Raw genomic sequence first — 11980 nt, forward strand, 5'->3', positions numbered from 1 at the left:
TATAATTACCATGTGTTGTCTTAACTAAAAATCTAAATTTTATTAGATAACATGAAGATTCAAACATGTTGCATTAATCTAATTCTAATACTAAATTAAAAGATGTGTTCAATCTTTAGTAAAACTTCTTCTCCCAAAAAGTTGAATCCACAATCTCAACCCAACAAAGCGTTTGAAAGGATGCAAATCACTTTGACTTGTCAAGATTCGAACATTGATCTCTTCTTTAAAATAATGTCTACTGAACTGTACGGACCATTCTTTAGTAAAACTAACAGTGTAGGAAGGAGATATTTGGGAGCCAAATTCTAAGGAACCACACGTGTACAGTTTGACCTACTTTAACCATGATAAATATTCTCCTAATAAATAAAAAATCCTAACCAAACTATGAGATATGATTCTCTGAATGTTCATTAGAATTTGACTACCACTATCATACTGTCAAGTGTCAAGATGCTCCACTTATCTTTTTGGGCTCTTTGCTTTAACTATAGCGGTCCACCCCCGCAATCCTCTTCAATATTTGAAATTTTTAAGCCCCAAAAGTTTTCACATCATTTTGCCTCTTGGTTAATACAATCCAATTTTATTTTCGCACTATTCAATACCCGTGCGTCTTATACTTTTGCTTTCATAATTCAGTCTCCGGAAAAGATTTCTATAGGCAAAAATAATGAGATGCTACCATGCCCTAGGTATAATTATGGGAGAAAGGAATGGATCAAATAACGGAGTTACACTTGACTTTCTCAGTGACAAGAAAAAAAAGAAAGAGGTAAATTATACAAAGAAAACTTGTATCAAGTGTATAATAAACTCAAACTTATGACCTTTAGATATGAGAATATGTTTCACTCACTCAATCACTATTTTCAAGGTGAGCAGATCTCATTCCACCTTAGAGCATCCTCAATAGATGGAGATTTTAGTTAGTTTTTACAGAGAAAATTAGGAGAGGACTTGAGAGAGAGAAGAGAAAGGAGAAAAAAAAAAAAAACAAAAACAAAAAAACAAAAAATTAACCGACCTAACGCACCCAGCAAACGCATGCATTGGACACGTAACGCGCAACTGATGCAAAATGCTTGATTTTTTGTGAGACAGTGAGTCCCACAAAAAAACAAAGTCTTCTCTCTCCAAACTTCTCTTCCACATGGATGTAAAAGCTGCAAAAATCATCCAAAGTCCCCTATTGGATGCCCTTACATAGTGTGCTGACTTCTGATCCACGTCACAATACAGTAAAACCTTTGGGAAGTGGAAGTGCAATAGGTGATTTTTTAAAAAATTTTAAAAAAGATGTACAATCTAACAAGATTTTTTTATTATCCCTTGAAAGGGAAATTCTTTTTTCTTTCCGCAATATTGGAAAGTCAAAAGAGAAGATGATGAGATTTTCCCTGTTCCTGTTGTTTCAGAAATTTAGCAGAATCTGAGGATAACCTTGACGACCACACAAATATACAAGCTTGAGGAGGATGATACTGCTACAACAGTACAGTACAGTACTGGACTACTTTAGCAATTTAGACTTGGGCAGACACAATGTAATGCAATGACAAAGAACAACCTCCGTGGAAGGTGGCACTAAGAATATGCTAGCAATATCACAACCCACCCACTAAATTCTCATCTTTTCTATGGTTGGTCTATGTACTGTCATGTCAAAATCAATCTCCAACAGTTCAACACTAAACATTTCTAGTAGGTTCTTTTCTGAGAGAAATTTCATAGCTAAGCCAGTTTCTTGGTCTAATATCTGTGGTGACACAATGATGATAATCATAATCTCACAGAAAGATTTCATACCTTAAGGTAGGGTGGATTGGATTGGATGTCATTAGGAAATAGGAATTGCATATCAGCCAAGACTACCTGCCTGCAAATGTCAACAAAAACCAATACTGAAAAATAATGGGTGGACTACTGATAAGCTGTGCCCACACGTTCATTTCTTTAAATAGAAGATCAAGAAAGGTTTATGTCGTCTGAGAGAAAATCTCCAGTGGTGGTCACATGCACATTGAAACAAGCCATCAATCGTGCAGAAATATGGCACCAATCATGTTAAAGTTCCTGGCGTGATACATTTAAATACATCAAATTAACAGAAAATTGTGACCACTTTACTTTTTTCTTCTATTCACGCTTTTAAGTTGCTGGTGCATAAAGCTGCTTAATCTTGTCTACGCTGTTTACACTGCAATGGTAATGGTGGGTTAGAACATCATAAAATGACGGGAACCAAAATTAGCAGCAAACTGACACAATTATCAGTTCACTGGAAGTTTCCAAACTCACCCAAAAAGAAGACAACCATATTGTAAATTCAAGACAAAGTTCGTTTATTGAAAGACTCCACAGTCAAGTTCGCTGTGAAAGCAGGAATTGAGTTCATCTTACGAACAAAAATTTCAACCTGCAAGGCACAGAATAAGTTTTTAAATTAATTGCAATTGAAATTGGCAAGGTTCCAAAAATTTATTAGCTTCCATATACTTCTAAAAACCCCAAATATCTCTTGTGAAGCATTAGTATTGTAATTTAAGCATTTGCAAGTATGAATGCAAAATATATCCGCAATAGGAAGAAGAAAACAGATTGGTATTATTATTATAAATATTAAAAGGCTATAGCCATATTTAATTCAATAGTAAAGAAGCAAAATATATCCGCAATAGGAAAATAAGCTAGAGGATCAACATTCACAAAGTGTTGAGGAATAGTTTAACCTGACGAGATATATCCGGCTGCAAGGTGTATTGATTTGCCTAATATGATAAAATAATAAAAGAAGAGTTAATTCATTAAGCTTATCAAATATATAGTAAATAGTACATGATCACAAAGGTGCATTACATCACAATTAATTTCATCATTAACTCTATGCTTAAAAAAATAAAAACAAAAAACAATGACACCCAACAGAAGCATGGCAGAAAGCATGCAATTAGAGCGAACAAGTGACAATTTTGACAGGATAACTTGGTAAAACAGTCTATCTTAAGCCTAACTTGTCCACAAACCTGTAAAAAGGTATATAAATATAACATTCAGTAAGTCCAGCTTACCAAAATGTTTGTATTCCCAGATTCATATTCAAACTCAAGTTTTTCATCATCACTTTGAGCATAGATAGATTGAAGTGTAAAGCGTGTCACTGGAATTCCATCTGCACGTTGGTGATCATCCATCACAATCTGTAGTAAAATGAACATCAACATAATTAACAGAGGGTTAACTATTAACTAATTCTATACATTAAAAGTGTGTAGAATTATGTTCAGTGGTTAATAAAAAAGAAGTGCAAGCAATGAGACATTATCCATTCCTTCTATCTAACTGACAACATGGAACCTTAATTTAACTAAACAAATTTAAGTTACAAAACGGAGCTAGATCAACTATGTAATTTAATTTGCCAAATCCTTGCTATCATGAAATTGCTTTTCTTTAGAGGTTAATAAATGCTCTGGCTATAGCCAGAAATCATCTATTACCTTGTACCCAAAAAGTTCACAGCAGGCCCTTCTGAAGACTGAGATTCTATCAGCAAAAACTGTCTTGTATCTTCATCAAAGAATACTAAGAAGTCAGATGTTTCAACTTCCCCACCAGAAGCAATTAAGAGCAAAGCAAATATCAAGAGAAATTCATTGCTTGCTCACCTCTCTTCCCGTTTCTCTAGTGTTGCAACTTGCTCTTTGAGCTGCAGAATCTTTCCAGAAATATAAGAGTCAACCAGTGTTCCAGCATCTGCTGGATAATCTAAACAATATGCAATTGGAAAAAGAATAAGACCATCAACTAGACTATAAAGTTCAGTCATGACACACTGAACATATCAAATATACCGACTCAACCAAAAAGCAGATCAAGTAAGGGAAACGCAATAAAAATGAACAAAAACTCATCACTCTATCAAGGGTAATGGTATTCATATCATATCAACAATATTAGTAAATATCATTAAGTAGTCATTCCTATATAATTCAACCAAGCATCTTACTAATTTGGAAGATGACAAGGCTAGCTTTTGATGCTTCTCAAAAAATATAATTTCAGTCCAACATTGTTCCAGGACAGAATCCAATTTTGACAAGAAAAAAGAAGACATGGAGTTCCCAAGGAGTATGAGATTCTATGTGCACAATCTAAGCATAGTAGCAAAAATAATTTGAATTTTTCATGAACAGGAGTAGAACATCAAAAAACCACACAACTTTAGAACAAAGCCTAAAAATACCCGATTGTTTCTTCAACTCTTCAACGGCATGTAACTTCTCCTTAGTCTTCTGCAACTCATTCTGCAGAGCCTCTATAGTTTGTTTTGTTTCATTATCAACTCCGAGGGTGTTAACCATTCGCAGAACTTTTGTGGTCGCAGATGAATAATCACCGTGCCCCAGCTTTGAAAAAACAAAATGATAGGTAAGCTAAATACTCAATAATTTGCTTTTCAGCTGTATTGGTACAGGTAGTGGCAAAATAATCTGTAGCACATGAAACATCTTACTTGCCATAATATAGCAATAAGAACTCACACTACAATTAAAAACAGAAACTATCCTTAATTATGTTATAACAGATCATAATGTAAACCAAGTAATAAATTGTTTTGCGAAAACATAAGGATAGTATTTAACTTCAAATCAACCTTGGATTCCAATAGAGCAATCTCAGATCGTAAACGGTCACCCTCCCTCTCTAATGACTTTATTCTCCTTGCTTCACTACTCAGCCTGTCATTCAGTAACTTCAGTTCATTAAGCTGACGACCATTAACCTCCTTTTGTTCAGATAAACTGCTCTCTAGTTCCTTTATAAAGTTTTCCTTCTTAGCAAGAGATAATTCAAGCTCCTGTATTTTGAAACAATTAGCAACTGCAATCGCTATTCGCTAGAAAATTAAATGAGAAATATGTCAGAAGAAAAAGGTCCCAGTTATTTTGACCTGAACAACTTTTCCACCTGAGACCTCAATGCCAGTATCCATGCTCTTTTGTGTCCTTGGCTCTTCAACAATATATTTTAATCGGTCTCTTTCCTCGGAAACAGAAGCAAGCTAGAGAGGCAATTGAGAACAATTAAACACACACACAAATGAAAATATTCTATGTAAATTAAGAGGTTATAAGGAATTTGATTGGAGGACTTGGCATATTCAAGTATTTTTAAAAGGTTGAGTTTGACTCGATCAATTTTGGCAGAATCAGTTGAGTAATGAGTTTGAGAACTTGATTACACAAGGGTTTAAATTAGATTTTGATACCTTTTTGTTAATTTTGTGTATATAATAATTGTAAACTTTAGTTTATGAATCTGGAATCCAATTCTAGTCCTCAAGAATTAAAGTTGATCCTAGAGAAAGTTATGTACACCATAACATTATCATTTCCCACATATTTGTACATGTAAAATAATATGTAAGCTCCTATTCAAGCATCTGGTCTAGCCAACTAGGTTTGTACCCCATCTGCACCATCAGTCCATCACCCTCAGATTTTGTACCCAACTGACCTCCAAGAAGCAAATGATTATTTGGTGGGAATCTATTTGGATTTGAACTCCTTTAGAGCACAAATACTATTGAATTTGTTTGAGCTAATTAGAACTCAATCCTAGATGGGGCTTAATTTGATTGTAGCCTCACTATAAGGGCAACAGTAAGGAAAATAAGTACATCAGTGAAAATTCCATGCAAGTATGGAACAGACTAGACATGCACAGAAAAGCAGCAATGGAGCAGAAAGACAGAAGGGACAAGAATAATGAAATAAATTAATTCGGCAAGCATAAGACAACTAATCAAGACCCAACCATCAATTCAGTCCTCTTCAACTCTGACTTCAATATTTCTGCCTTCTCCTTTGCCAGGTTAACCTCAGCTTCTGTGTTGCTTTTATCAAGCTTTGCATTGTCCAAAGCAACCTCCATTTGTTTCAAACTTGCCTGAGCCTCTCCCATTTTTATCATGCTATCAAGAACCTCTCTGCATCACACAAGAAGAATGTGAAATGGAAACAAATCGGAACAGAAATGTAGTTAAACTTCACCTCTATCATTGAGGAGCTCAAAATGTTACCTATACTCCCAGGGGATTCATTTTAAAGAGCTCTGATAATTTTTGACAAGTAAACAAAAAGGTTTCCATAATTAAGGAAAAACTACAATGATAGCCAAAAATAATTAAAATTGGAACTATGGAAAGCAGTGATAGACTATATGCCATTATATTGTGAATAAATTCATTAATTATCAAGAAGGTCCAGATTGGGTAGAACCAAAAACGAGCATGTGCAATGCAATTTCGGCACTATTAACACTAGAGAAAAGGCATCAATAAATTCAATGGAAATGATGCACCTAATGTATGCAATTCACATTGGATCTATTCTTCATATGGAAAGATCAATGGTGACATGAATCTAAAAATTTATAACAGTAGGATAAATTGGAACAGATATTTTATGTGACTGAAATTTTTGCTAAGGTGATTGATAAATTCTGCTTTGATGTCTTCATATTGGCTATGTTTTATGGGAGCAAGTGTTGGGTGGAGAAAATGCAAAATGTCCATAAGATAACCATAATTGACATGAGAACACAAAAATAAATGTCAGGTAATGAATGAATTAACAAAATTAAGAATGATTTTGTGTCAACAAGGCACAAGTGGAACACAAATTTTATGTGGAAAAGGCACAAGTGATACACAGGAAAAAAAAATGAGAATCCATTTAAAACGATTTGAACATGTCCAATGTAAAATCCATGGTCACATCAGTTGGAAAGAGTATTTAACAAGATAGTTATATGATATATAAGAGGAACACTGAAAATGAAGGAAAAAAAATCAAAACAAAAACAAAAACATAAACCAAAAAAAAAGGAGAAAAAAAGTGCTGATATAAAAGAAAAACATAGCGTACAATATCAGCTATCAAGCAAGTAGTGTACAGTCATACGCAAAGTATTTTCCCACATATGAAGAGGTTGCCAATTATCATAGCTCAAGACTAAAAAATGAAGCCATAAAAGAATATCGTGTTAGACACATACTTTTGTAGAGAGGCAAATTTACGAGGTATATCATCAGCACATGAGACGCCAGGGATTTCTAGCACCATTGATTTCCATGTAGACAATTCATCCTCAAGCTTTTTAACAGTCAGCTGAATATCTGCTAATTTAAGTAACTCCGCCTCTGCCCTATCCCTCCGACCCTTTTCTTCAAGTAATTTTTCCTTCAACAATTCAATGTTTTCATGAGATGATTTTAACTTTCTGGCTTCACGCACTTCAGCCTCCTGAGAATATGATGGGAACCAAACATACAATGTATAAATAGACTTGGAAATTCTCAAAATAAACAGTATAAGGAGTTTCACCACAAGAAGTTCTGGATTAGTCATCGTGGCACTACACCAGGCTGCTTTTTAGCAGATCATACAAAAATTATAGTGTGATTTAGTTCAAAACTTACATAGTTCCTTAGTTCTTCTTGCAAATGCTTAACCAAGATATTGTTATCTGCAGAAGAACCTTCTGGAAATGTGATACTTGACAACTTCTTCTCCATTTCACTTTTTTGTTCCATGCACTAGTAAAGCAACAGAATTCTCTCACATCAATAGAACTCAGAAATACTAGAAACCAGACAAGAACAACTAATAACACAATTATAAAAGACAAGCAAAAAGACCAAAAGAGAATAACAAATGCAAGTTTGGAAAAACTTGTCAATCTCGTCTAACCATAGTACATACTAGAAATATGGAAAAACTAGTCAATCTCATCTATGGAAAGTGACAATTTGGGAAATCATAGCCAAACATCATAATTCCCATTTATAGTCACCATCCACATAACTCAAGACCCCATGATAAAATGCAAAATCATGATGAAACTTGCATCCCCAACTAGTCCTCAGTTTAAAACTGGGAGGACTTTTGCCGGCCTATACAAGGCCTGTGCAAGAAATCACAAGAAGAAAACAATAATAAAATTTTAAAATTATTATTTATAAAAATTAAAAAAAAAAAAAAAAAAAAAAAAAAAAAAAAAAAAAAAGGGATTGCTAAAATGACTTGAAGTGGTAACCTCTTTGAGTCGCACTCTAAGTTCTTCCATCTGTTCCTTCAACAGGACTGACTCCTTTTCAGCATTGACAGCTCTGCACTCCATTCTTTCAAACTGAACAAAAATAAGATCAGATATTAGATAACAACCAAGAGAAGTACATTTAATCAATGTTTCTATAAATAGTAGGTTTCTGACATTTTTACTTATTCTAGTGACAGAAGTTTTGGATTCTGATTTTAGCTGTTCAAGTTCATTATGCAGGCGACTTTTCTCCCTTTCTATGCTTTCAGACAAACTGCTGAACTCCCTCTCACAGCGGCTTGCTTTTTCTTCTGCTGCAGATGCTGCAGACTCTGCTTTTGCACGAAGATTTGTCTCATGTTGGAACTTCACCTACAGACCAAACAAGATTATAAAACAATTATGCTTAGGCAACAAAAAGGTTTTATATATATAGTCTAGCACGAAGAAGAATCAGCCAAAAATCAAAATCATCAGAATACAGATTCTATGTAATAAAAAAAGACAACACTCAGTGCTACATGGTGCCTTTCTTTTAACAGAATTTGGTTAGTTAATAAAACATAGGAAAAAAAAAAGGTGCAGATACCATTTATCAGCATTATAATGTGAAAGTTACAGTACAAACTACAAATACCTGCTCCCTTGATTTACTGCAAGTCAATGAAGAAAAACAAAATTGACATATCTAAAAAAAAAAAACACACTAATTCAAACTGTTGCACCTCAAGTTCATTGTATAACTGCAGTTGCTTTCTAAGTCGTTCCTCAGATGAATCAACCTCCTTCAAGAGCTGTTCCTGCAGTGATTCTTCACGCCTTTTAGCAGCAGCCAGTTCTTGTTCAGCATAGAGGAATTGATCACGAAATTTCTTCCTTTCAGCATCTACATGTGAGTCCATGTCAAATTGTCAGTGCACTCATCATAATCCCAAATGTGAAATTTAGTATAGAAAATACACCTTTATTTCATGATGAAAAAAAGCTAAGACTATGCATAAAGTAGAATACAAGGAAACAAATCAGAGGAATGGCTAAAGAAAACTATGTAGCTAGATATGTGTAATATTTGCAAATTGCACTACAACGACTCTATATTACTTGAGAAGCTCCATGCCTCCATCTCCTCCCTGCCTATATCATATCGGGAACTCACTCTACTTCAATGCCAATATGAAGCTTTTGACTACATAACAGGTACCTAAATCTGTGCTGACATTGAGTTTTGGTTTAGGGTGTGTTCCGTTGGTCTAATAATAGATTTGATTATAAATATTGAAAATAGTATATTAAACCCTAACCCTAGATTGTAGTAGGCTTATCCCAACTTGTGTCGCAAGTATATATAAATATAGGAAGTCATGTACAGTTTTTCATATAGAAACAAAAATAAACCTCTACTATTCCAGAGGAAAATTGGAAATCAAGGCATAACAATTTATAGTTTTCCTTTAGAAAGGCTTAGTTGAGTTGAGTTGGCTGTTACAAAATCAGTAAAGCTCTGGAAAGTATTAATTTCTGAACCAACAGATGCCTCAATCACTGTTTGGCCTAAAGCAGCAAAGCTGTATTCAAATTTGCCCTGCACAATTTGCTACTCAATCATATTCCTTGAAGATTAGTTCCTAAAATAATTAGAAGTCTTTTACTAGATTTGGGACATAATTAGTATAGATCTATGACCCACCAGCTTTGCGCAATTCATCATTTAAAGCTTCAAATTTGGACTGATAATCCTGTGCTTGCTTTTCTGCACTGCTTAAGGCATCCAGAAACTCTGATTTTACCTAGTACATGAAAAGTCAGCTGAGACATGACCAAATCAATGAATAACAATGGGGAAGGGGGGAGGGGGAATCTCAACTCATAGAATAGAAGTATGAAGAGTGAAGTCAGTGAACTAAAGGAAACATAAGTTTCAATATCAAATGAATAGAAGTATAGAACACTTAGACATAAGCAAAATAAATATCAAGATATAAATGCACAAAGCAGCTGCTGCTTGCATTGATTTGTTACATTTGCTTCATCCAGCCCCGAAATTCGCTAAAAATAGTTAATGGTAAATGCTTATGCAACACCACCATCATGGAACCTAAGTAGTAGGAGCCATCACAGAGAACAGAAAACAAAAGGAGAAAGTATAGCAACGAATGGCAACCAAAATACCATTTGACGGCATTGATACGTGCAGAGCATCTGTTCGGAGGTGAAAGGATGATCGTGAGAAGATTCCGGCGCCGAAGGATCATCCTCATAGATGACCAGCTGCTGACGGTTCGAAATGGGGCTGTTCTCCTCCACCGGCTTCGCCTCCGACTCCGCCCTTCGCTTCCGCAATGGTGGCGTTCTGATAATCATTCTCCTCCTCTTCGCGATTCACAGAAACCCTAAAGCTTAGCAATCGAACAACCAATTGATTTACCTCTATGCGTAGTATACTGCGTAGGCACAACTCGGAGCTCGGCTCGTGTGGGAGAAAGGTAGTCCACTTTGAAAATGGAAGCGCCAATATGGCTTTTCAGCTTTTTCTTCCGTTTTTTTTCTGTGATTTTCCCTGTTTTGATAAATGAAAAAATGGCTCCGACGCGGATATATCCATTCGGGTAATCGGGTCCCCAAATGTAAACTCATTCGGGCCAAACTGAAAATATCCAAATCCTAATGTGGGCTTCTATTGGGCCACTCTTTCGTGGATCTGAATGCACTCGATAGTTATGTTGTGGAACCACATGGTGAACACGGGATAGATCCATAATTTCTAAGCTCTAGATTCATAATTTTTATATTGTAGATACATAATTTTTATATTGTAGATTCATAATTTTTGTATTGTTGATTCATAATATTTGTACTGCGAAGACGAAATAATGCGATTGTAAAAAGAGAAACGTCGTTAACAACAAATGAAAAACAAAATTATGAATCTACAGCATAGAAATTATGGATCTACCCATGTGTTAACCATGCGCATGGTGAACATGTTTCCACAGCATAATTTGCGGAATGCACTCCAGATTTTAAATTTTCAATAATTTGCAACTTAGACTTCATTTAAGGGCAAATTATTATGTGGACCATAACAAAAGATACATTTTTAATATATTGAAAGTACATTATTCGTATACTGAATGTACATTATACAAAATAATATACTTTCAGTACTTAAATAATGTATTTTTCCTGAATATAATGTACATTTTTAATATACTGAAAGTACATTATTTGTATACTAAATGTATATTATTTGACAATATGGTTCACAGTTTTGTGTGGACCATGATTGACGTTTAAGAGAATAGTCAAATACACTAACTCAATTAGTTAAACAGCTATCAAGTAACAACTATTTACCAAAATACTTCACCCCTTTGTGTAATATCAAGTCCAATAATTGGTCGATAATTTGTGAAAGGTGAAATTAACACGACTTTACCTATTAAAGAGGCAAAACACACTACCCACTCATGAATGATGAGATAAATAACTACGGGAGTATTTACAACCGTTGAAAATAATAATGGACTAAACAACGGGCTAGTATGGGGACAAACATATAAATTGAAAGGGAGTGTATTTATAGGGAAGAAAATGTACATATGATTGCAACGACATAACTTAATGTATGACCCAAATTTGGAGTGAAACCAATTCATTCCAGATGTATTTTTTCTAACTTTATTTCTAATGTCTATAAATAGTTGAACCTCATATTGATGGTGCTTGCCTGTTGATGTACCAGCTCGAAATGATAGACGGCAAGAATCAGAAAGCGTGCGATGCAATAATTGGTGCCACTATATATGGTTTTTGAGTAAGTTCAAATAAATTGATGGAAACAAAATGCGTTGGTTCAAATAGAATTGAAGAG

At 34.6% G+C, this 11980-nt stretch overlaps 1 protein-coding gene across 2 annotated transcripts; it reads right to left on the bottom strand.

Annotated features, from left to right (window-relative positions):
- Positions 1-1905: 1905 nt before the first annotated feature.
- LOC109165276 (mitotic spindle checkpoint protein MAD1) lies at positions 1906-10670 on the bottom strand. Of its 2 annotated transcripts, XM_019313961.1 has the most exons (17): positions 10279-10670; positions 9797-9896; positions 8835-8995; positions 8284-8481; positions 8107-8199; positions 7490-7606; positions 7066-7313; positions 5824-5995; positions 4958-5068; positions 4661-4864; positions 4250-4412; positions 3672-3771; positions 3504-3573; positions 3075-3203; positions 2736-2774; positions 2305-2422; positions 1906-2203 (listed from the first exon to the last, which is right to left on the bottom strand). In XM_019313961.1, exons 1-16 carry the CDS (start codon positions 10468-10470, stop codon positions 2333-2335), a joined length of 2187 nt encoding a protein of 728 aa, XP_019169506.1. In that variant the 5' UTR covers positions 10471-10670; the 3' UTR covers positions 1906-2203; positions 2305-2332. The 2 variants fall into 2 exon arrangements, with proteins under 2 accessions (XP_019169506.1, XP_019169507.1); XM_019313962.1 differs by lacking the exons at positions 1906-2203; positions 2305-2422; positions 2736-2774; positions 3075-3203 and having other exon boundaries at positions 3504-3588.
- Positions 10671-11980: the final 1310 nt, after the last annotated feature.

The sequence above is a fragment of the Ipomoea nil genome, unplaced genomic scaffold (assembly GCF_001879475.1).
Source record: "Ipomoea nil cultivar Tokyo-kokei standard unplaced genomic scaffold, Asagao_1.1 scaffold3069, whole genome shotgun sequence".
Taxonomy (NCBI): Eukaryota; Viridiplantae; Streptophyta; class Magnoliopsida; order Solanales; family Convolvulaceae; genus Ipomoea; species Ipomoea nil.

Coding starts and splice junctions, on each gene's coding strand:
- LOC109165276 (XM_019313961.1), bottom strand. CDS start 10,470: ATGATTATCAGAACGCCACCATTGCGGAAGCGAAGGGCGGAGTCGGAG. Junction 8,200..8,283: donor TCACTAGAATAAGTAAAAAT/GTCAGAAACCTA, acceptor ATTTTTGTTCAG/TTTGAAAGAATGGAGTGCAG. Junction 2,775..3,074: donor CTGGGAATACAAACATTTTG/GTAAGCTGGACT, acceptor TTATCATATTAG/GCAAATCAATACACCTTGCA.